This window comes from Desmodus rotundus, chromosome 9 (genome assembly GCF_022682495.2).
Source record: "Desmodus rotundus isolate HL8 chromosome 9, HLdesRot8A.1, whole genome shotgun sequence".
NCBI lineage: Eukaryota > Metazoa > Chordata > Mammalia > Chiroptera > Phyllostomidae > Desmodus > Desmodus rotundus.
This window is the reverse complement of record NC_071395.1, coordinates 19,965,701-19,990,744: the sequence shown is the minus strand read 5'-3', so window position 1 is coordinate 19,990,744 and position 25,044 is coordinate 19,965,701. Positions and strand designations below refer to the sequence as shown.

The 25,044-nt window shown below is 37.2% G+C and overlaps 1 protein-coding gene across 9 annotated transcripts in view; it reads right to left on the bottom strand.

Moving 5' to 3' along the window:
• Nucleotides 1-25,044, bottom strand: part of ARFIP1 (ARF interacting protein 1) — an 85,525-nt gene that overhangs the window by 52,679 nt on the left and 7,802 nt on the right. For 4 of the 9 annotated variants that reach the window (XM_053930631.1, XM_024569283.3, XM_024569279.3 and 1 more), the window contains exons 2-3: nucleotides 19,748-19,827; nucleotides 8,688-8,789 (exon numbers count right to left, since the gene is read on the bottom strand). In XM_053930631.1, coding sequence (XP_053786606.1) covers nucleotides 8,688-8,789; nucleotides 19,748-19,825 — 180 coding nt within the window. In that variant the 5' untranslated portion in view covers nucleotides 19,826-19,827. Of the gene's footprint in view, nucleotides 1-8,687; nucleotides 8,790-19,575; nucleotides 19,714-19,747; nucleotides 19,828-25,044 lie in introns of those variants that run through there. The other 5 variants (XM_024569281.4, XM_024569280.4, XM_071219161.1 and 2 more) reach the window with 2 other exon arrangements.

Below are 25,044 nucleotides of genomic sequence, written 5' to 3'. Positions count from 1 at the left end.
GTTGGAAAGAAGGAAATTAGTAATAGGTTAAACATAGGTTAAAAACAGGTTAAATACAATGGTTATGTCTGATTACCTAGGATTTCAAAAAGTCACAGGGACACCTTCCATCGTGCCGAACATGGCCTCCAGAAAAAACAACTTCCAGTTGGTCTGAGGATATTACAGCTCACCCAGTGGTTTTCCAGGGTCCTTTATTCAACAAACAAAAGTGCTTCCAGAAAAACACCCATGTTCTTTATGTAAAGCAGGTATAAAACTTGAAAAGCACTAAGGCCTCCCTATGCCTAAACTGTTACAAACAGAAGGAATTTAACCAAAGTGGCACAAATGGGCCCATTCATACCCTGAGCTGAATCACCGTTTTGACAGCGGTCTGGCAGCTAAGAGCAGCACAAAATGCCATGTGCAATGTGAGAGGAATGTGTGACTTGTAGACAACGGCATTTCACGAACCTGTTGACTATTTTCTCATTAAATATATATATTCTCTAAGACATATAATTAAGCCTCATGGTTCACAAAAAGTTAAAATGTGCCTTTATATATTAACCCTTAAATTGTTTTGTAGCATCTCAATTGTAAGGCTGTGCCTAGCTTAATATCATTTTTAAATATCTGTTCCTGCATTCACTCCTATAGTTTCTGGAATACATTTGAGAGACAATGAGCCCATTTATAACCAATAACATAAAATCCCTTATTTGCATTTTTATGTCACAGACATTCAACTCAAAATTTAAGGCTTTGCAAAGCTGTGCTGAACTGTACAGTAAAATGGAATAAACCTGAAATTAACTTTTTATTCCAGCTATGAGGGTAGTGCCACAGTATTTAATAGTTTTAAAAAATAAATTTTCAAATAATTAAGCTAAAACAAAATATAATGCTTTTGGCAAAAGACTTTCATGTATATTTTAAGTCCTTTTCTAAGGATACAAAATAACAGTTTGTAGTACCAGCTTCCATAAAGCTGTGAGAGGTGCTCATTTTCAACCAAAATAACTTGCCTCCATTTTGCATATCTTAACTGATGTTAAGAACAAAAGTGAGGTTAAGAAAAATGTAAGTTAAGAATTTATGATTTAGCATGGTAATCTACTTTCGAACTAAAGTTAGTGCAAGACCAACACACGAAGCGCACAAAATGTTCAGCAAATTTGCTTTAAAACACACATCCTTGAGAAGATGCACAACACTACAACAGATGAGCAGAACTAGAGATTTTTTAAAGTAGTCCTCCCCTTTTGCTTAGGGTGAGGAGAAATCTCGAATGAAAGAGTGGTTCTCAACACCTATACTGCACCACCGAAGGTTCTCCAAGGGTTCTGTAAAGGACACGGGCTCTCTTCCCCCTTACTTTATGTCTGATCTGTCCCCCTTGTCTTGAGTCGTGTCACTCCTGAGATTCATTCTTCGAATTGTAGGCAGAGACAACTTTCTACAATGCAAATCGAACTGAGACACTTCCATTTTTGTCACTTAGTGGCCACTGTCCACTGCCTTTTAGGTAAAGTCCAAACTCCTCCACAAGGTTTTAAGGTTTTGCAGGATCTGGTCCCTACTTATCTCTCCAGCCTCATTTCTCACACATTTGCCCCCACATTTTCCACTTCAATAATAGTGAATTTTCAATTTTATGGTGTCACATCTTTTCAGGGCTTTTAGAAGTTGCCTCTGATGGGAATGTTCTTCACCCTTCTTCATCTGGCTAGCTCCTCCTTCAGATTCAGCCTGGATAGGAATTCCTCCAGGGATCTTTCCATCTACTCCTCCTACCAGTTCTCACAAAACGCTATGCTTGGCCTAGCACATCACTTCTCACATGGTATTAAAATCAATTTGTCTGTATCCTCTCTCCCTGCTGGCTGTAAGCTTGCTAAGACCAGGGTGCTTATCAATCTTGCTCCCCTTTAGTAATGCTAGCACCTATCAGATATAATACTAATATTTCATTTACTATGAAATTTTCTCAATTTAAACATCCTCTCTCATTCTTCAAAGTAGATAAAACATTCCAAAGCATTTACATAATATAATCATTAAAGAAACAAATTGAAAACTTTATGTTAAGTGTTCTACGCATTTTGATAACTTAAAATTTCCCTTTGTCACTTAATGTTTGGCTGCCTATAAAGAATATCTGCCCGAAGCAAAGCTCTTATTCAAACAGACCTCCACATCCCCAACTGTACTGTAAAGGTACTGTAACCTCCTTAACCTGCTCACAGTGGCTTCTCTGCCTCCTCTCCACAATTACCTTGAGTCAAAGCTTCTTCAACACTCTACTTATCAAGTGAGTAGAAGGCAGGGTCAGCATTTTCTCAGCCCTCCACTGGTACTTCTAAACTACCAGTTCTCAGGCTTCAGTTTGGGTAAGAATAACCTGGGAAACTATTAAACATGCAGACTCTTCTCAGCTGCCTGTTGTGATTCTCATTAAGTTGGAGCATGGAGCCCAGGAGTCAGAATTTCAAATAAGTCAGCCCAGTGATTCTGATGCAGGTAATCCTTTGCCCACATTCTGAGGAACTCTAGTCAAAGAGAACTGCTTTCCTACCCATGTGCATTACCACCCCCTAACCCCCACGTCCTTGGGGGCCACCCTATCGTACTGCCCTCTTCACCACCTTAACATCACCACCCAGTCAATCCCAGACATTCACTGAGGGCTCTGGCAGCCCCAGGCCTTCTGCTCCATCCCCAACTCGAACCATTATCCTGGGTGTTCCCAGCCTTTTGCATGTCACTGGGCACACTTTCAGGCAATGACTATATGTTCAGTTTGCAATTCCTTCCAAACTGATATATAAAGTGTCTAAGATGAGTTTTCATAGCTCACCAAAAACACAGCCTACTAATGGCATGGAATATAGTTTGTCGCTTTATTTTTTTAATACAAATTATGAAATATTTAAAATGAAATAAAACCTATCAAATGAGCCTGCCTAGCTATGCTGATGCAGGATGACTGGTTTTAGTAATAACAATTAGTAAAGGTATAGGATTTTTTCCCTAAAAACTTAAAGATGGTAGTTTGATTCAGGTTTGATAATTTGCAGTTGAATAAAGAGCCAAAAATAGTTGAGGGCAGATAAAAGATGTATTAGACTAATGTAGTACAACCCAGCCTGCACTTCGGTCTCAGATTGCATTAGCCTCTTCATCTCTAACGCCTCTCACTTTTCATGACCTGTTCTACTTAGGTAACTGAACTCCCGTGGCCACTCCAGACTCGTATTTAGTCAGGAAGCAACGCTTCTGTAGTCGTAAGTCTAACAACTTACTTTTGATCACAGTCTCATCCTGTATCTGTTATTCCACTTGATCAAGACAGTAAATCTCCTGACTTAACTATTTTCTTCATTTTATCAACACCTCCCCCAAGATACTCAATCATATTTTTCTCTCTCCCAGTCCCCTCTCATTCATTTAACAAACATTTAACAAGAACTTGCAGCATCCCTATCTTTTGGAGTTTTAGCCTCCAAAACTGCCTAGCCTCTTGGCCTCGCCCTACTCCTGTACCCACTAAATCTAGATTCCAAGTAGTAATCAGGTTTGGTAAGAATGAAATCATGTACCAATTTTTATCAAGGTAATGCTGAATTCATCCAAAGACTATCACTGTGGAAATATCTGTATGTAGCTACATTCAAAAAAGTCCTCCTAGAGATTAAAAAACTTATTCATGATAGTGTTTCTTTATAAATAAAAGCACAATCTATAGATTATAATTAAAATCAATAAGGCTTTAGCCTCTCAATAAAAATTAGTTTTTCACAATTTTTTTTAGATTTTAATTTACTTTTTTATTTAGAGAGAGGGGAAGGGAGGGAGAAAGAGAGGCAGAGAAACATCAATGTGCCAGAGAAACATCCATTGGTTGCTTCGCATGCCCCTTACCAGGGAGCAAACCTGCAACCGAGGCATGTGCCCTGACTGAGAATCGAACCGGTGACCTTTTGGTTCATAGGCTGGCACTCAGTCCACTGAGCCATACCAGCGAGGGTACAAATTGCACATTTCTAATCTAACATTTGGAAAGCAGTGTAACAATAAATTATAAGTAATAAGTAGGTTACAAGTTGAAGAGTAATTTGTATTCTTTAGACATGAACTTTACTAATCTTTAAAAAATATGAATTACTTTTTATTTAGAACCAAAAATATTTTTGCTGCAAACTGAGATAATACTAAGATAATCATTCTATCCTCTCTACATATAGCTGTTGCCCTTCGTCTTAATAAAAAGTGGTAAACCTCAAATCATTAGCCTACGTAAAACTGCTGCCAGAGTATCACTGTGACAAGTTCTTCCATTAAAATCTCTATGTGAAATGTGAAGAGTCTAACCAGAGCCTCTCCTAGGACAAAGAAGGAAAATCAAATGAGAAATGAAACGTCTGCAATGAGACACAAAAGCATTTATAATTTCACTGCTTGTGTCACAGTGACACCAAGTGGCCGGCAAAGTTATGACAACTTAACAAGCTACCATCTTAATTTTATACAAGATTATATATTTTAAAGTGCATTATATAGTATGCATTAAATAAAAGGCATTAAACAATTTCAAACAACAAATAGGTACAAAAGGAAGATACATATAAGTAAAATATCTCAGGAAACTGGGTATCATCCAGTTTTACATGAGATCTTTCCTTGTCTATAAAGTAGTCTAATGCTAAGAAATACATTTTAACACTCTTATGAACTTTTATCTATATTAAAATAGAAATATGGATTTGACATTAAATTCAATTTCCCTTTTATTGCTCAGAAAATAATGAAGAGAAAGTGCCCAAATCTAGGTAAATAGAGGGTGTGGCAAAAGCAGGTTTACAGTCGTGTATACACAAAACAGAATTTGGTCTTGTGTTATTATTTCTTAATTATTGTGTTGCTTTCCATACAGACCACTGTAAACCCACATTTCCCCACCCTGTGTGCATGCCTGATACTGAATGTAATACAGATCTTGAGTGTAACTTATTTATAACAGTCAAAAGATGCTTCTGAAATACCGTTTTTTACTCATGGTGAAAGGGCTCACGTAGCCAGTTTTTATTTCATTTTTATTTTAATTAAAGCATATTAAATATGTAAGAAAGTTTCATCATGCATATACTTTTCATAAGAGCAGATGCAAATGGAAATGTTTTACAATGTTGAATTTCTTTAGGGAAGTGAAGTGGGGTGTGCTGGTTTATTTCTTCTAAGGAGCCTTTCCCACTGGTGAAGTTCGCATCCACTTAGGGAAGAGACAACATGTCCTGTTTAACTTCTCTACCTCTCAACAGAAAGTGAAATAACTACGCAGGAGAATCTCCAAAAAGAGAATCTGACATTCACCAAAGAGTAAACTTACAAAGTTAACCAGCTTTGACTGCATAAGAACTCATACAAATATAGTATGTTTTAATGCACTTCACTCCAGTAAGATTCTCTATTCTAAAGTTAAAATTTGAAAGGATTAAAAAAAAACAAAACTTTTTCAGTGCTGCCCAAAATGCTACCCAAAGGCAAATAAAGGTAGAGGAATTAATAAGTACCAGGTGCCAAGGCTAAGGGCTAATAACTTGGTCCACACTTAATTACAGTAGTAAGAAAGAAAGATAGTGCACCTTTAGTGCAAGGATAGACAAAAAGACCAAGAAATAAAACAGAGCCCCAAAGCCCCCTGTGGCAAACGGAGTCTTTTCAAGAGACCATGAATATCAATGAGATATTTATATGATAAAAAAACCCTTAACTCCTACATCACACCATACACAAATTTTAATTCAAGAATAATCACAGATCTAAGCACAAGAAGCAAAACAATAAAATTTTTAGAAGAAAACAGCATCTTCATCATCCCGGGATAGGCAAAGATATCCTTAAAAGGTCACAGAAATCACTAAAAGGAAACACTGATAAACTGGACTTCATCAAAAATAACAACTTTTGTTCATCAAAAGATACCAGTAACAGAGTGCAAAAGAAAGTTACAGACTGGAAGAAATATCTGCAACACGCATATCCAAACAAATAATGTGAACCTGGACTATGTAAAGAACTCCTACAATGAACTAGAAAAGGCACACACACCCAACAGAAAAATGGCCCAAGTACTTGAAAAGGCCCTTCATAAAAGATAATATCCAAATGGTCAATATGAATATGAAAATATGTTCAACATCATTAATCATCAGTGAGCCATTAAGATGCATATCAAAACCACAATGAGATACCCTTATGCTTCCAACAGAATGGCTAAAATTAAAAGGTATGACATTACCAAGAATTGGTAAGGACGTGGAAAATTAGAACTCTCAACTCATTACTAGAATCGTCAACTGGTTCAATGACTTTGGAAAAGTAGTTGGCATTATGTACCAAACCCAAACATCATGCACCCATGGCCTGGCAATTCCTCCTTTAGGGATATATCCAACAGAAATATGCGACCATATGTACCAAAAGACCTGTACAAGAATAGACACAGCAATTCTGTTCATAATAGCAGACTGGAACCAACTAAGGTATCCATTAACTGAAGAATGGATATACAAATTGTGGTATATTAACACAACAGAAAATTATATTACAATGAAAAAGAATTAAATACTGCCACGAACAATATAGATAAACTTCCCAGACATAATATTGAGTGAAAGCCAAAAAAGAGTACATACTATATGATTCCATTTATATGCAGTGCAGAAACAGTCAGAAGCAATCTATAAGGATAGAGTTGGAATAATTGTGATTACCCTGGAAAAAGGGAGGTGTCTTGCCTAGGAAAAGGGCAAGAGAGAGCCTGTTCAGGTCCTGGAAATGTTCTACACCTTGATGTGGGTGGTGGTTCCATTGAGCTGTACACTTAACATTTGTGCTTTTTAGTATGTATAAGCTAAAGCTCAAAAAACAAGACAAGACCAAAAAACCCCCAGCAGCAACAAGAAAAAGAAGAGGTTTAAGAGGGGAGGGGAATATCCAAAATAATGCAGTATTTTACATGCAATGCATTTTTCTTAAACAAAGATCTTCAACTTTCATTACACTATTATAATATCAACTTCCTAATGGCAGGTATTTTTATTCTCTCTTATATCGCTAGTATCTAGTATATAGCATATAATAAGTATTTGCAGCATAAATTTGCAAAAGCAAGTGTTACCAAAAATAAGACAAAGCAATCATTCTCTAAAATATTGGTATAATTATTTGAATTAATAGAAGTTTGAAGACCCATTCGTTCCCTCCAAAGGACTGCTGAGGCAAAAATAAGTAAAATCAATTAAAATGATCCAGCTAAAACAGTGATTCTCAATCAGAGGTGAGTCTTTCCCTTCCCCTGGGGACGTCTGGCAATGTCTGGAGACATTTTTGCTTGTCACAACTGGAGGGTACTACTGGTATCTAGTAAGAAGAGGCCAGGGATGCTACTAACCATCCTACATGCACAGGACAACCCTCCACAACAAGGAATTTATCTGGTCCAAAACGTCGATAGTGCTGAGACTGAGAAATTCTGATCTACCACCTTCTGTTAAACTATTTTATTCTTAAACATATGAAGTAAAGAGAGCCCCATTTATTTATTTATCCTCACCCAAGGACATGCTTACTGATTTTAGATAGAGGGGAAGGGAGGAAGTGGGAGAGAAACACCGATAGGAAAGAGAAACATCAATTGGTGGCCTCTCTTCCGCTGCCAGGGACTGAACCTGCAACCTAGGCCTGTGTCCTGACCAGAAATCAAACCTGCGACCTTTGGATTTATGGGACAACGCTCGAAACAACTGAGCCAGCTGGCCAGGGCGAGCCCTATTTAAACTGTAAAATAACTTATCTCCCAACCATTTTCAAGAATATGAAAACTGTATTTTTAAAGTTATTTAAAGTTGTACACATGTATCATATATCATGAAAAGAGATGTTTAATGAAAATATCTCCAGGAAAAAAACCCATCACTACCATTTCTAGGACTATATTCAGCATATTACTTATTTTACCCCATTTAATATTCATATCCCCATAGAGGTAAATAAGATTCTCATTTATAGAGATTAGAAAGCAAAAACTAGACGAGATTAAATAACTACCTGCCCAAGGTTACAACGCTAGAAATTACACAGCTGAAGTCTAAGCCCAGACTATATCCAAACACACGGTGTTCCTATCAAAATGCACTGAATTGCAATTTCGAATGAGAGGCAGATCAAAATTAAAAGCACCCCTAGCTTCATTTCCCTGTGGGTCAAGTGTGCTTCAGAAAGCACTTTCGAAAGTGACCAGCCAAGTCGGGAGTAGTCTACTTAGGAATCACACAGTAAGAACACACAAAAAAGAGATTAGACAGTGCCAGTGTTTAAAAGAATAATCTGGAGTTACTATTTTCTCTCATGACAAACAAAATCAAGTAGCTTTATAAGCTTATAAGCCAAAACCGTCAGACACACTCCTGTTCTGGTCCCACCTCAGGGGTACTGACAGCAACATCAGTCTCAGGGCCCACCAGCCCAGCGCTTGACCCTGACGGACCACGACCGGCCAAGTCATCCCACAGGATGAGTTAGATTCCCGGCATTTCGGTCAATCTAGGAAAATATTCCTACCATACACTCCATTACTTTGGTCCCAGCATTTAAGGGCTTATTGTGATTCTTTGCATCAAGAGAAAGAAAAGTATTTTTACCCTGTTGAAGCCATGTTCGTGAGAGTCATCAACTTCCCCATTACTAGTCACTGGGATCTCTGCCGCTGAATTTTTGGGAGAATCTTGAGCCATGGTAGACTCCTAAAAAAGAGAAAAAAATAGTCATAAATAACACCAGATCATAAAAGGCAAAATTCAGAAGACTATATTCATGTTTATGATACTTCAAAAGCCACCAATACAGCATTTAAAAAAATAATTATAACCCATCTAATACTTATACAATAAACATGGTATTAATACAATAAAAATGCATCTGGCTTTTAACACTACACTCAAATTTCTTAATTAAAAAAAAAGTTACCTGATATAAGTGCCGGGGGACAATGATCTTGCCTTGTAAACAGTGTTACGATAAACTACCACTTACAACTGGGAAAATACTACAGAAAGCCAAGTTTGATTATTAATTCAGTTAAAGCAGCTCCACTTTTCCTGTTGTACACAATGGAGTTCTAAGTCAGCTTTTGTCTGAAGAGTTTTCTTGATACAACAAAAATTTTTAAACCTCTACCTTAGGAAAATTAAGTTTTACACTGTGATTTTACTGTTCTAAAAGTCAAATAATGCTTAAAAATACATTCCTTAATTTTATAACTATAGGAAATATAAATTTCTTTCAGAAACTAAATACAATCAATCAATAATAGAACATCAATTATGATTGTAAAAATTTTTCTTGCTCCAATCGTACTGTGGTTTAAAAGAATGTGGGGCTACAAGTTAAAATGCAAATTTCTTATCTGTAAAGAATCTTAAAAATAATCTATTTTCCTTATTTTAAAAAATAAAAAACCTTCAGAATAAATAAGCTAAACGATTTACTTCACTTTTCACAGAGAACGGGTGCCTCCCTCTCCTCACCCGCGCTTCACGACAGTGCCCAGCAGAAGAAAGGCTTTGTCAGAAATCCACGTTAGGGGCAGAGTCACTACCTAACAATACGCGCTCTAACGCTCAGACCTGAATCTGGCTGCTCCTCCTGATACCGCCCCGCATGGGACCCCCAAAATGAGATCAAACAACCAAAATAAGTGTGTGTGCACGTGTGTGTATGTTCAATCTATAGGCCTGAACCTACAGCCAGGAACACTAATTTAGGGGGTTATTATAGGCTGTCATACTATTAAAAGCAAGTGTTAATGCAAATAGCTTTGTGGTCTAGTCTCTACTTCTATAAAATACAAGAAGTCTTATTAAAGTATATCTCACAGACATAACTTAGAGCACATTAAGCCGGACTCAATGAATACATACTATATGATTTAATTGAAAAAGAAACCAACGAGTTCTGATGATTGTAGGCAGAACCGTAGTTACCGTGAGGTGGGGAAATACTAAGTCTTGACTTTGAGGGTGGGACTTTCAGTTTTCGTTTCCTAACAAGTAAAAAGCTGAACAGACTGAAATATCAACAAATCTTGGATTCAAAAGCTAGAGGAGGACACAGGAGCAAATTGCTGCCCCCAAAAGAGGAGAGACACACAGGCAAACACAGGGAGTCAGGGCTTCCCAGAGTGAAGACTCACCCGTGGACAGGGCCCCGGGGACCAGTGCTGGGATGGGGAAACCTGAGGAACTGTGGGAGGGTCAGCGTGGACTACCCAGAGGTACAGACTCCAGGGAGAATAAGGATGACCCACAATAGTGTGAGTTTTACCTCCAGGAGCTGGACCAGGCCACCAGAGTAAATACGGGAGAAAACTCCGCTCATCTTTCCAGCAGGCGAAGAGAAATGGAACCACTTTGAAATACACCAGAGCACTCTGTTCCTCTTAAGAGGCCTAACCCTCAGGGGAAACCAGAACTTAACCTGCTGGGGTATAATCAGTGTCTCACTGACCTGAGGAGGGAAATAGCCAAACCCAGCATACTCTGGCCATCCTGACACTTCCAAGAGGGGGTGGAGAAAAAAACTGAGAAACAATTGTGAAGTTCACAGTTCGGAGGCACAGGGTCACTGAAGGCTGAGGCCTAATCACAGAGCTGTATATATAATGCTGCCCTCCTCCCGGACATTGCCAAGACGTTGCTAAAAGCCTATTTACAGTATGTCATGTCTGGCTATCGAGAAAGAACTACCAGGTCTTCCAAATGCAAAACAAAAACAAAACCAGAAATAAAACAAAACAATTTGAAGACACAGAGCAAGCATCACAGCAGGATGTTGAAATGATCAGACCAGGAATTTAAAATAATTATAGTTAATAGGCAAAGGGCTGTAATGGATAAAGTAGACAGCATGCATGAACGGACAGATGGGCAATGTAAGCAGAATTATAGAAATCGCAAGAACCAAAGAGATACTAGAGATCGAAATCACTGTGATGGAAATGGAGAACGCCTTTGATCATTACTAGACTGAATGATGACTTCGGGGTAGGCAAACATTTCTTGGTCAGGACACAAAAAGCATAAACAATAAAACTGATAACATGGACATCATCAGAATTAGAAACTTCTCTTCAAAAGACACTATTAAAAAAATTAAAAGGCAAGCCTCAGACTGGAAGAAAAATGTGATATATGAATATATCTGACAAATGACTAATACTCCAAATATATAAAAATAAGTCTTACAATTCAATAAGAAAACAACCCAAATAAAATATGGCCAAAATTTTAATAGGCACTTCACATACACAAAAATATGAATGGCAAGTAAATACATAAAGATGTTCAACATCACTAATCATTCGAGGAAATGCAATTTAAAACCACAGTAAGCTACAGCTATATGTCCGCTACAGTGGCTGAAATTGAAAAAGACTGCCAATACTAAGTGTTGGTAAAACGTAACTGGAACTTTCAAACACTTTTGGAAAGAATGTAAAGTGGAGAACTGTTTAACAATTTTTTAAAAACATTTTATTTATTTACTTTCAGAGAAGGAGTAAGGGATGGAGAAAGAGAGGGAGAGAAACAGCAATTAGTGAGAAATACATTGATATATGTTGATCAGTTGCTTCTTATGTGCCCCCAACCTGGGACATGGCCCACAACCCAGGCATGTGTCCTGACTAGGAATTGAACCAGCGACCTGAGTTCGCAGGGTGGCGCTCAATCCACTGAGCCACACCATCCAGGGCTAACAATTTCTTATAAAAGTGCGTAATGACCACATGACTCAGCCATTCTACACTAAGCATACACCAGAGAAATTAAAACGAATGCTCTGAACAGACTCGTATATGTGTATTCATAGCAGTCTTACTCAAAAGAGCCCAAAAGTAAACAAAAATAAAATTAAAAATGTCCACCAACAGGTTAATGGATAAACAAATAGTCGTACATACATATAATGAAATATTTCTCAGCCATAAAAAGTAATGAATTACTGGTGTATGCAGTAACTTTCTTAATCTAAACACATTATGAGCTTAAAAAGCTAGACACAGAAGAATATGTATTCTGTCACTCTACTTACACAGAACCCTCGAGCACACGAAACTAGTCTACCTGACAGCAGCTAGTCAGTGTCTGGGGAGGGGGGGGAGGGTTCATTGCAGAGGTGCACGAGAAACTGCAGGATGATGAAAACACTCTGTATCTTGATTGTGACTATGGTTTCCCAAGTATATACATTGTGAAAACTCACTGGACTGTATATTTAAAACGAATGCCTTTTATCCTATGTAAATTTTGCCTCAAGAAACTGTTGATTGCTGATATTTTTAAGGGTAAAATTCCATTCTATCATCCATTCTATAATGGCAGAGGATCTATTTTTATTTCACGCCCTAAATCCACCCACAGAGAGCACACTAGGCTGGTAGGGGGAGGTGATACGGCCCTGACTATAGCGCCCATATACAAGGAGGCACTAATGTGCTCTCTATAACTCAGTAAAGGAAGTTTGTCATTTTCCAAACTATGTCTCCATGAGAAAAATAAATTAGACCAATGACTTTTCACTGTAAAAATTACTGCAGTCCTGGCCAGTGGCTCAGTTGTTTGGAACATCGTCCCGTACACCAAAAGGTTGTGGGTTTGATCCCCAGTCAGGGCACATACCTAGGTTTTGGGTTCGATTCCCAGTCAGGCCACATACCTAGGTTGCAGGTTCAATCCCTCATCAGGGTACATATGGGAGGCAACAGTTTCTCTCTCTCTCTCAAATCAGTAAGTGTATCTGCCTGATTAAAAAAAAATTTACTGCAGAGTCCTGTCATTTACAGACATATTCCGTGTTTGATCCAGAGTCTGAAAATCACAAGTACTTGCCTCTAAGAGAATACCTAAAGAACAGCAGAGCATTAAAAACCACCAAAAATAAAACCCTCTGTTATTCAGATCCAGTGTACCCCATCCTAGATCTTTTCTAACAAAATTTTTAATTGTATTTTTCCATTACCATTTAATCCCCTTATACTGCCCCCCACTATTGTCTATGTCCATGAGTCCTTTTTCCTTTTTGCTCAATCCCCCTACCTCCTAACCTCCCCCTGCCTGAGCTGTTATCCTGCTCTCCATCTCTAAGTCTGTCTCTATTTTGCTTGATAGGTCAGTTTGTTCATTAGCTTCCACATATGAGTGAAATGCTAGATCTTTTAAAACAGTCAGAGAAAATGGCCTCTTTTTGGTTTGCTAAGTCAGGCTTTAGCTAAATATGACACCTATCTTAATTTTTGGCAGCCCAGCCACAGCCCCCTTCCAATTCTGGGGAAAGGCTCCACAAGATGTGGCTAGCAAAAGGCAGAACCAGTATCTTATTACATAAAAGCTCAAAATATCAGATCATCAAACAACTTTCTCAATAGCTGCAATATGGATGGTAAACTACTTACAATCTGACCCCTACCTACTTCTCCAGCTGCTTCCCCTAATTCTCTCCATACTGATCAACTGGGCAACCAAACGTCTACTTTCTCCATCTTCACCCTCAATGCAGTGACTCTTCTCCCTGCCAACTCATCTGCCAGTCCACAGCCTGTTCCGTAACTGCCCAAGAGTCTGACACTACTTATGGTTTTCAAATCCTGAAAGTATACACTGACATAAAACTTTAAAAAGTTTTACACTCGACAGTCAGCATTTACAGGTGAACACCCCGTGGAAAATAAGAGATGTAACATTAACAAAATCTAATCCAAACACTAAAAAGCTACCTTAACAACACGAGAGAGGGCATATGGAAATATGAATGATAAAACCGAATTTCTAAAATATTTATAAAACAAGGGAAACTTTCCAGAAAGGATGTAAAAGAATGTCTTAGCATTAATTAGACTTCTGAAATTGTACAAGGCATTCAATCTTTTAAAACACATTTAACATTGTTTTTTAACTTACCACTGAGGACAAGCAAAAATGAAGTGGTATAGTAATAAGCTTAAAGTTTATCCAATTGTTTAACTCTACCATTTAAAAATGTTACTTGATAATTTACTAAAAAATACAGTGAAATGTTTCCAATGCTCAGTTTACTGGCTGCATATATTCAATGGATTTTTTGTTCTACTATCAAAGAGTAGTTATATTTTCTTCTAATTTAAAAAACTATCTTCTTAATTTCAGTCAATTCTAGACAAAAGAGTAACGAAGAAAGTAAACAGTGGTAGAGAAGAAAAGAAAGAAGGCAAAAATATTCAACTCTAATTGTTGTAACATGGCTTTCAACAATGCAGGTCGCGGTGCTTAGTGGACTAATTATGCATGTCAACTGAGACTGACTTTGTTCCAATACCAAGAAGCACAAATGCCTTCTGTGTCAGATGAAATTATTTAATTTTTCTTTGCCTATAGAAAGAGAAAGCAATTCTATTGAACTCAGAATTTAAATAGTCTTTGAAATTTCCTTTTGTATTAGTAAAATTTGACCTTCTTTAAAAATGGTTAATGTATGTATTACAAAGTATTAATTCAACATGGGTCAAAATTGTAAGGTGAACAAGCCTACCACATAGAATCTGAGACCTAACCAAGGTATCACGAGACATGAATTTAATGACCAGCCTCTGTCCCTTTACATAACTTTATAGAAGTCACTTTACTTGCCTAAATGATGAAAGTTTCAATTTCCTCATTTATAAAATAAGATTATTAACCTCACCTATATACCCTGAAGCTATTATAAGAATCAAGTATGTAATTGCTTGGAAAACTAAAAATGCTACACGAAGATGTTGTAATTAAAGCACATTAATTTCAGCTCAGGACCAACAGGACCAGCACTGGAGCAGTCCCCTCAACACCAGCGTTCACAGTGCGGCTACTCTTCCTGACTGTCACTGCGGGTGCCCCAACCACACTCTTCCAGCATAGGCCAGTATTAACGCAGAGCTGAAATGCAGTTACAAATGCTACTGTTTGTAGCCTTGTTCTTTTTTCTTTGATCTACGGAGGCAATTTCATGTTTTTAAAAGGAAGATGACCCCCAAACCCACTGTATTTTTATAAAGGAATGGATAGAGCAAATGTGGTAAAATCCAGATAATTATTATATTTGGATGATGTGTACATGGGAATCCATTATTATTTAACGTTCACTTCACGTTGCAAATTTTTCTTAACAAATGCTTTAATTGTAGTAGTGTCGGCATCTAATTTGTCTGTTGTCAACCACGTGCTATCTACACACTACATTTCAAATCTCCCAAGGTTCTCACCCTCTGCCTGTCATCCTCATTTGCATGTGAAGCCAATCTCAGCTGGCAGCTCCCCCTGACCCGCATTTCCACCCACTCTTTCCTCACTGACCTTTAGTTCTAGCCCCTCACCATCTTTCTTAAACACACCAAATCTTATTTTTGCCCTTGCTGTTTTCTTTCCTGAACGTCTTACTCCCAGATTTTCACAGGACTCTCCCCACAGGTCATTCAGGTTTATGCTCAAACATCATCTGAGAAGGGAAGCTCAACCAACTGACATAAATCAGCACCCTTCTACATACTTTTAGTCCCTTATCTTGCTTTAAGGTAGTGGGACTACTTTACATTATTTTATAAAATAACGTATACGTTTAACATGTCTGCCTCCTTCCCCAATGTTTACAACATAAAAGCCAACTCCTCCTAACACTCAAAACCCTTCCATGAAAAAAAAAAATCCTTCCATGGCCTACAAATTGTACTTCTTTAGATCCTATTAAATCAAACTAACTACTCACACTTTCTTATACATGTCTCTCAATTTCCTTTCTCTCTGTCTCTGTTCAAACAGTGGCCAACATCACTCACGTGCTCAAATTCTACCCACACTATAAGACTCAGTTTAAATGCCACCTTCACGATATTCCTGGCTGATAGCCCTCTGAACTGCTACAATTCTTCATCTGTACCACTCTAAGGCATTATTATTCTACATTTTATTTAATTCAAAATCCCCTGTTAATCCCCTTGAGTGCAGGATCTGTACCTAAGTCACTTTACAAACAATTATTTATTTATTTTTAGAGAGAGGGGATGGAGGGAGAAAGAGGAGAGAAACACCAACTGGTTGCCCCTCGCACACCCCCAACTGGGGACCGGGCCTGCAACCTGGGCATGGGCCCTGACTGGGAATCAAACCTGTGACCTTTTGGTTCCTAGGCCGATGCTCAATCCACTGAGACACACTGGTCAGAGCTCAATTCATTCTTTAGACCGCTGAGTTACTTATGTAAAGGAAGAATGAAAGTGCCTTGGCTGGTATGGCCTAGTGAATTGAGTGCCAGCCTGCAAACCAGAGTCACCAGTTCGATTCCCAGTCTGAGGCACATGCCTGGAGTGCAGGCCAGGTCCCCAGTTGGGGGCGCATGAGAGGCAATCACGTATTGATGTTTCTCTCCTTCTCTTTCTCCCTCCCTTCCCCTCTCTAAAAATAAATTTTAAAAATCTTTAAAAATATGGTGGTTACTTAAAAAAAAATGAAAGTATCTGTATATTTTTCTTGGACATTAGAAATTGGTATATTTACTATATTGAAGTGCACACAGAAAAATTCAATCAATAATCTCAGGATATATTAATACCAGACACAATTCATTTGACTGCTTTCCTTTTCTGTTGTTAAAAATCAACTTATCTGCTTGTTTTCCAAACATCCTCACTTCTACCTTTAAGTAGCATTTTCCCTGATTATTTTTTCCACACTTACTAATCTCTTCTACTTTCTTTGGGTTCATGTCACAGCCCTTTTCCTCACTGGTTAGGTTAACCCTTCCAGGTCTCCATTGCCTAATCTACTTTCTCCTAATCTACTAATCTCCTAAATGAAGAGAAAGAGTCAAATGCAAACATGGTCACTGTAGCATTAACTGAGATACATGTAAAACACAGCACAGCGCCTGTCAGGCTCTCAGTGAATGGTGCCTATCAGGCTAGTATTTCTTCTGTAGATGTAGAAGCAGCAGTTTAAACACATTTCAAGGTATAATGTTTGAATATTAAAAATACAAAGAATAAAATCTACCTTTATCTGCTCTAATCAAGAGTGGACTAGAATACAAAGCAGGCCAAGCTCATGTTTTCTTTTTTTAATTCAAACAAAATAAAAAAACCCCTTACATCATTTAAAAAAAAGTCACATGTAGCAGAAGAAAGCATTTTTATGGTCACTGATGAGACAGACGTTTTAATGGAAACAGCATGTGATCAAGAGTTAGGAAATCACTCTGGATTCTGCAATTAACTAGCTAAGAGATCATGAGCAAGGCAATTCACTTTACAGAGGCTAAATGAACTTTAAAACTCTTCTTTTTTCAGGGTTGATAATGTTTTTGAATCTCAGTTCAAAATGCTGGGGGTTTTGTTGTTGTTTTGTTTTGCTTTTAAAGATTTTATGTATGTATGTATATATATGTATATATTTATTTTTAGAGAGGGGAAAGGGAGGGAGGGAGAGGGGGAGACACACTGATGTGAGAAACACTGATTGGCTGTCTCTTGCACACACCCAATCAGGGATCAGCCTGCAACCCAGACTTGTGCCAGGATGGTAATCAAACCGATGACCCTTCAGGTTTCGGGACAATGCCCAACCAACCGAGCTACGCTGGTCAGGGCTGTTTTGTTTTGCTTTTGAAGAAATGAAAACTATCACTGAAGTCATCATATTCTATTCCTAATCCTCCCCAAACCAATATCCAGATCATTTACACTAGCAGAGTGCGAATTAATTCATTCATCAAAAAATATCCAGTGATGTGCCAAGCTCTGTTAGGACTGGTCTGAATTACTGAAAGTTCTGATGTATAGAACATTTATAATTAAGAGAATGGCCAAAATATATACACAGCTATAATATATTAAAAGAAGAATTCTTGTAAGCAAAATTTGACCCCCAAACGGTTTCAATGGATTTTGAAAAAAGCAGATTTAAGTTAGTAGAATATTACTAGATGGGGAATTTTAAAGTCCAAAATATTCCTAAATCCTACTTCAGTTAACTGTAAACTCATACAATGCTTTTAAATTTGGGCATAAATTCATATTACACTTACACACCTCTTTTTTTTTTGTAAAGTATTCCTTGTGAATGCTGCACATTTGAATATGGCTAGAAAAGCAGGGAGTGCCTAACAGGGACTTTGTTGTTAGTTTATGGACAAATCTGAACAATTACTCGGCAGCGGTTTCCTTCAGATCATCACCATCCAAGCCTAATTCTTTATGGAGTAGGAAACTGCTAGTTTAGCATCTATCCAAGTGACAGTCACAAAGACGAAACTCAGTGGTAAACCACAAATACAGGGTGGGACAAAAGTAGGTTTATAGTTATTTGTACAGAAAATGACACAATAATTAATAAACTACAACACAAGAATAAACTGTTTTGCAAACTCACGACTGTAAACCTCCTTTGCCCCACCCTGCAGGGTACTTTCTTTTATTATTATGGGTCCCATCACTGGTTGGACCACTAATTTTTCCTGTAGTTCACATGCGTCAAACGTCCCCTGATCATCACTCAATAGTAGATTTAGAGATCTGATCATAAAAAATCAAACCCATGAGTTAAGGTAAATATAGTACACATAATCCCCTAGTTTCTCAGGACTAAATATAACTACAACACTGCTTTCACTAATGGTAAAAGCCAAACTATTTTAAATCACAAAGAATCCAGAATCCTCCAAAGATAGTACATAATTTGCCAACCAGAACTCATCTTTGACTTTTGAACTAAAAATAAATTATCTAGCTCTAAATCCTATATTAAAGCTTGTCACACAGACTCACAGTGTCTTGGTGTGACTGCAAATACTGTGGCTGCTGTTACGCCACATGTACAGGTGGCAAATTGGTTCAGAAACTGCAACTAGAGTCAAAAGACCCCATGTAGTGTTCCAGCCTTGCCAACTCCTGAAAGTCAGTCACTGCCTTTCTGAAAGTTAAGTACGTTCAACAAATAAATGGGGAAAATAATAATTATTCTACTTACCTAACTGAATGATATCAAATAGACCTAAGGACCGAGGTGGGACAATATGAAAGCGTTACTCTGTAAATCTGTAAGCACTAAAAATATGAGAGGTATTACTACCATTAGGTATTAAAAAATATCTAGTGACTTGACTGTACTATAAAATTCATGTTTTTTTTTATTCTAATGAACTGGAACAGTAGTACTTATGTGGTCTACATTAGAATCACTTGTAGAACTTCCGAAAACAAATAAACAGAAAAATATACATGGCCCTGTGTTTATCTCTGTAGACTCTGATCCAGTGAGTCTGAAATCCAGAACTCAGCATTAAAAAAAAAAACAAAACTGTACACATGGATTCTGAAGCATGCCTAATTAGAAAGAGTGTTAGAGGAACTCAAACGTGAACCTTTATCTACTATTATTTCAACAGAAACCTCATTTCACATTTAAACTAGAAACTGTAATTTGACCCAACTTTTACATTCATTTCATCGTGGAAAGGCAAACGGGAACTTACTTTTCCTACTCTGAAGAAGTCTGTCTCCCCTCCCACTCCTTTCCTGTGTCTGTGTGTGTAAGCGCTTATTTAGACTAGCACGTGTTTAGATCAATTAGGTCCATTTGTACAGGCTAAAACTCTGATCACGATGGGCTGTCTTTGAAGAGCAGTATAAGTGCCACCCAATCACCTCAGAATTAGACTCGACTTCTTCTGTGGCTGGTTTAGATGCACCAAGAGTGGCAGTATCATTGCTGCAGTCCGACATGCCTAAAAGTGAAATGTGTTAAACACACATTAAATCTTTTCGTTAAAAGCTGTATCACTTCACCAATATCCTTGCAAATATTCCACAACATAACAAATTTACTTCAGTCATAATTTGCTTTGCAAAATTATCTACAATCATATGAGTACTATTGATTATAACAGGTGAAGAAACAAAACCAAAAGTTCAGAAAAAGCATGCAAAATGTAAGAATACATATCTCAATGTTAAAAAATAATTTGATAAAATCATTTGAGACATGAAGCAGAATTTAAAAGATCTATTAATATAGACTGTATTCATAACTATACATAAATACTGTTAGTCTATTTAGTAAAAGTTTTTCACAGGGGTAGAGATTAATTATTTTGAAATTATGTTATATGTATAATAGAAATGAACAAATAAGTAAATAGAATGTGAATACTGAGAACTAGATTTCTCATTGTTGGAGAAAAAAATTATAAACAAACAAAAGGAGAAATGCTAACATAAAACCTGTGGTGTTGGACTGGAATCAATCATCAGTATAAACTCATGGTTTTTCGTGTGTGGGCGTAATACACAAATATAACACACACACAAATGTATTTATATGTATAGGTCTCCTAGCTTTGTTCACTGAGAGGGCCTACAAGCAGTGACCCCCCGCACCAATGAGTGTAACTGGTGCTCAGACTTTGGCCTCTACACACTATTCTAAGGAGAAGTGGTTGACTCTAAGGCTGGGGCAGAGAAATTACAAGCCTAGAACATTTTCTTGTATCAAAAGGAAAGTTAAATTTTAAAAAAGGGAGGGTGTCACCAGTGTGGACCAGTTGGTTGGGCATCATTCTGCAAAGCAAAAGGTCACCAGTTACATTCCTGGTGGGGGAACAAGCCTAGATGTGGGTTTAGTCCCTGGCTGCAGCAAGTATAAGAGGCAGCAGATCAATGTTTCTCTCTCTCATTGATGTTTCTCTCCCTCTTTTTTACCTTCACTTCCCTATTCTCTAAAGATAAATAAATTTTAAGTAGCGGGGGAGGGCTTGTGGAGGAGTCCCTAATGGTCAATGCTGAAACCGAGCAACAAAATAAATGACAGTTCTGAATTTAAACCCGCAGAATGAGGCAAATATTAATGAGTGCGCGCTGTCATAATCGAATGAGTAAGTAAAAGGGGGTAAAGAGACAGTTCTTCCTTACAAAAGAATCTCAATTAATCAACATGGAAAAGAAAGAGGGAAACAATCACCACTAGGCAAACATCACAGTAATAAATGTTGCAGGCGAGAAGACCCACTGATGATACTAAAGTAAGAGGGCAAAGTTTTGAGGACAAACAGGATTTATACTATATAATATAAGTTCCAAGCATCTCCCACAACGCCCTCGTCTGCTGGAGAGGAGAGGTAGCAGATGAAGAAATTCGGAGCTCACAGTGAAGAAACTCAACAGATCCATCTTAACCAAGTGATAAGCAATCACCAGTAGGAAGACATGTCAACACTGTAATCTCCTCGATACACTGCAATGAGGGCGCAACATCGTTTTTTTTGTGGTATTCTTGCAAAAAATGCGTAAGCGCAGTCCAATAATGAGAAAACATCTGACAAACCAAAATTGAGGAACATTCTACAAAATAACTGATTACTACTCTTCAAACGTGTTGTAGTCATGAAAGATAAGAAAAGTGTAAGAAACTTAATAGTTTAAAAGAGACTATAGAGAAATAACTAAATTCAATGGGGGGTTCCTAGATAGAATCCTAAAACAGCAAAAGGACAGGTAGTTGAAAATTTGGTTAAATTCTAATAAGGTCTATAGTTTAGTTAATAATATTGTACTGATATTTCTCATTCTTGATGATTTTATAATTATATAATTATATTTCCTATTCTCGATAATTATATTAGGGTTATGTAAGATGCAGCATTAGGAGAGGAAGGGTGAGGAATATAAGGAAACTTTCTGTACTATTTTTGCAAGTCTGAAATGAGATTTTTTAAAAAGCTTTTAAAGACAATAAGGAATTCTGAGCAAACACAGAGAAATTACCCTTAGACAGGAGGAAATCTCTTTCACTGAAGGGAGAAGAGGAGGAAGGAACTGTGGAGAGAGCAAAGAGTGGAATGGAAAACAAGAAAGTTCAGGCAATTCATTTTTGCTGTCTTCTATTAAACAACTGCACCAATTAGGAAAACATATGATTATCATCCAGCTCAAGAAGAGACCAAATAACCCCAGGCAGACAGAGAAATAGGGAATCAAATTTCTGAGAATTGCAGAAGTAAGTACTAAATCTGTGTTTTACTCATATTCTTTAAAGGCTCTGACCTTCACATTTATTTTTCAGAAGTTCATAACTTTGATAACTAACATACATGGGGAATGACAAGATGTAAAGTTAATAACATAATCTGTAGTGTTTAAAATGTTTTCTGATCTTTACCTAAATTCACAGTCATCTTTTAAAAACTGTCCTCAAAAGAGAATGGTAAGTTACTCTTGCAAAACTACCATTCATGTTCAGGCCTCACAGATATGTCTACACTGGAGGCCAAAGATGCCTTAAGTCATCTCTAAGCGCTACTTCTTTAAATCAGCCACAGGTATTTATGTACTAATGAGTGTAAGAACCAAGAACCTATAAAATGAATTACTAATTAGCAGTTGTAAAAAATGCATAAATAATAATATCACCTAAAGCATATCATCCATCCGTTTGGGTTTTTTATTTTAAATACATTTTATTATGCTATTACAATTGTCCCAATTTTTCCTCCTTTGCCCCTCTGCACCCAATACCCCCTTGCCTCAAGCAATCCCTCACCCCGCACTTAGTTCATGTCTATGGGTCATGCATATAAGTTCTTTGGCTTCTCCATTTCCTATACTGTTCTTGACATCCCCCTGTCTATTTTGTACATACTAATTATGCTTTTTAATACCTGCACCTTTTCCCCCATTCTCCCTCCTCCCTCTCCCAGATGATAACCCTCCTAATAATCTCCATATCTATGATTCTGTTCCTGTGCTGCCTGTTTGCTTAGTTTGTTTTTTAGATTTGTTTGGAGTTGTTTTGATGTTACAATCAAAATCACATTTTGATTTCTACAAACTAAACACACTAGATCTATCCAAAGGGGAACTACAATGAGGAAGTATTCTATACCTTAAAACTCTTAAATGCATTTAGGGTATTCCTAGGACCTAGGAAGGAGAAGGCAGGGGATACTAGACTTGCCAGGATTCGAGGAGTTAAGAGAAAACAAAAGACCCCATGGATACCAGAAACAAAAACTGCATTTGAGTCTCCACGATACCAATGAGTTAAAGACTCAGAGGTTAATACTAAGGGATCTATACATGGGATGAGTGTTGTTGATCAGAAATCGTAACATGAGTTTTTCAAATTAAGGGGCTCACATACCACAAGGGTCTGAAATGCTATGCTCAAAACACCCGAAGGCAGATATAAACAGGGTGGAAAGAAAAAGGATAAACATGGGACATCACACTGGAATGAGAATTTACACTCTTTTCATTAAAATAAGTATGATATTATGGAATCTAAAGCAAAATTCACGTAAATAAAACAACAGATATATGTCTTCTACAAAATATCTTAAATTTTATGATAAAATATGGGTCTCCAAAGAAACTTCTGAAGGGTTCTTTTAGGGGTCCATCAGTAAAAAAGTTGGAGAAGTGCTATAAATATAACATATAGGACCAAGCAAGGAGCTCTGCCAAGGACAATGCTAAGGTAGTAAATACAGAGAAATTAGGGCAAAAAGTTGCAGAAGTTGGGATTGCTTTCACCTGAACTTGCTTACTGGTTACCAGGCTGAGACAAAAGAAAGTGGCTCTCTGACCTTCATTCCCAATGAAATCTAATGAAACGTGTCTATCTTTTCTCACTCATGAATAAATAGGAAGGGAATGGTAAGGCTTGTTTTAATTTTGTAATTCAAACTGAATTGTTTACAGTAAAAAAAAAAAACCACAAAGAACAGAGTTATACACACAGTGTCCACAGTAAATAACTACACATTTAGAGTTGAAAAATATCCAAAATATAGAAGTTTTCTGTTTAAGTCAAAACAATTTAAAATAATTTTGTTTTTTATGATGGTAGTTTTCTTAAAATAGGAAAAATGTCCTTTTCCCTGTCCAATGCAAATGATATTGAACTGAAAATGTTTTACCACACAATATGTTTAAAGTACATTACATTTTCTTTCATAAGTAGAATACCCAAATAAAAAGGGATACGAGAATAAAGAATCCCGTACATCATGCTGCTGTCTTTATGTCAACAACTATTTGGTATTTGCAAAAGCTATTTTGCTGCACGCCTGTAAGTCCTTTTAGATAGTGATAAATTAAGTTCAGGTTGTTCATTAAGATAAACACATCAGTCTAGACAATTCTAAAGTAGAAAGTTTTAGCAAAATACAGATAATTCTCAATTACATCTAGTAATGGGAAACAATTTAAAAATCAACCTAACAGATAATCAACTATTCCCATACCTACCATCCTTACCAACTTTTAACCAAGTAACTAAATTAACTGTTTGGAAAAGTCTTTTTATTTTCCCCATTCAGATTGTGTTACAGAGAAACTAATGAGAAGTAAAATGATAAGACTCTCAAAACTAAATTACTCCCTGAAAGAAAACCAGCTGTAAATAAGCCCTAAATTATTCAGTGTACTGTGTCCTCATTCTTCATAGATGGCTAGCTAAATTCCAGAACATTAGCAGTGAAGCCAACCAAGAACGAGAACTGGAGAGTTACTTTAATTCTGTTACTAAATTCCCAAAACCGTCTAAAGTAAACTCGTCAATATTCACAGGTAATTTTTCAGTGGAAAAAGCTCAGAGCAAATAATCTAAGAATACAGCTTTATACAGATACAGTTACACATAGAAATATTTAAGATATATACATATACACATACACACATATGAGTTAGTGTACACTTCCTAGCAGCAACCCCAACAACCATAAGCACATAGTAAGCCAGATCTTGGTTTCTTATACCATCCTTCAGGAAAGGGAACCAGCATTCCTTGAACGACTGGTTGATTCTAGAACTGGTGCAAGAAATGCACAAGATGAGCTTGGAGGATCTTTCAGTGCCAGAAAGTAGAAAGCTGCGTAAAAGAACCAACCGAAAGAGCTCCCATGGCCAAAGCTGGAACAGTCTGAGCAACAAAGTCAGTCAGTAGT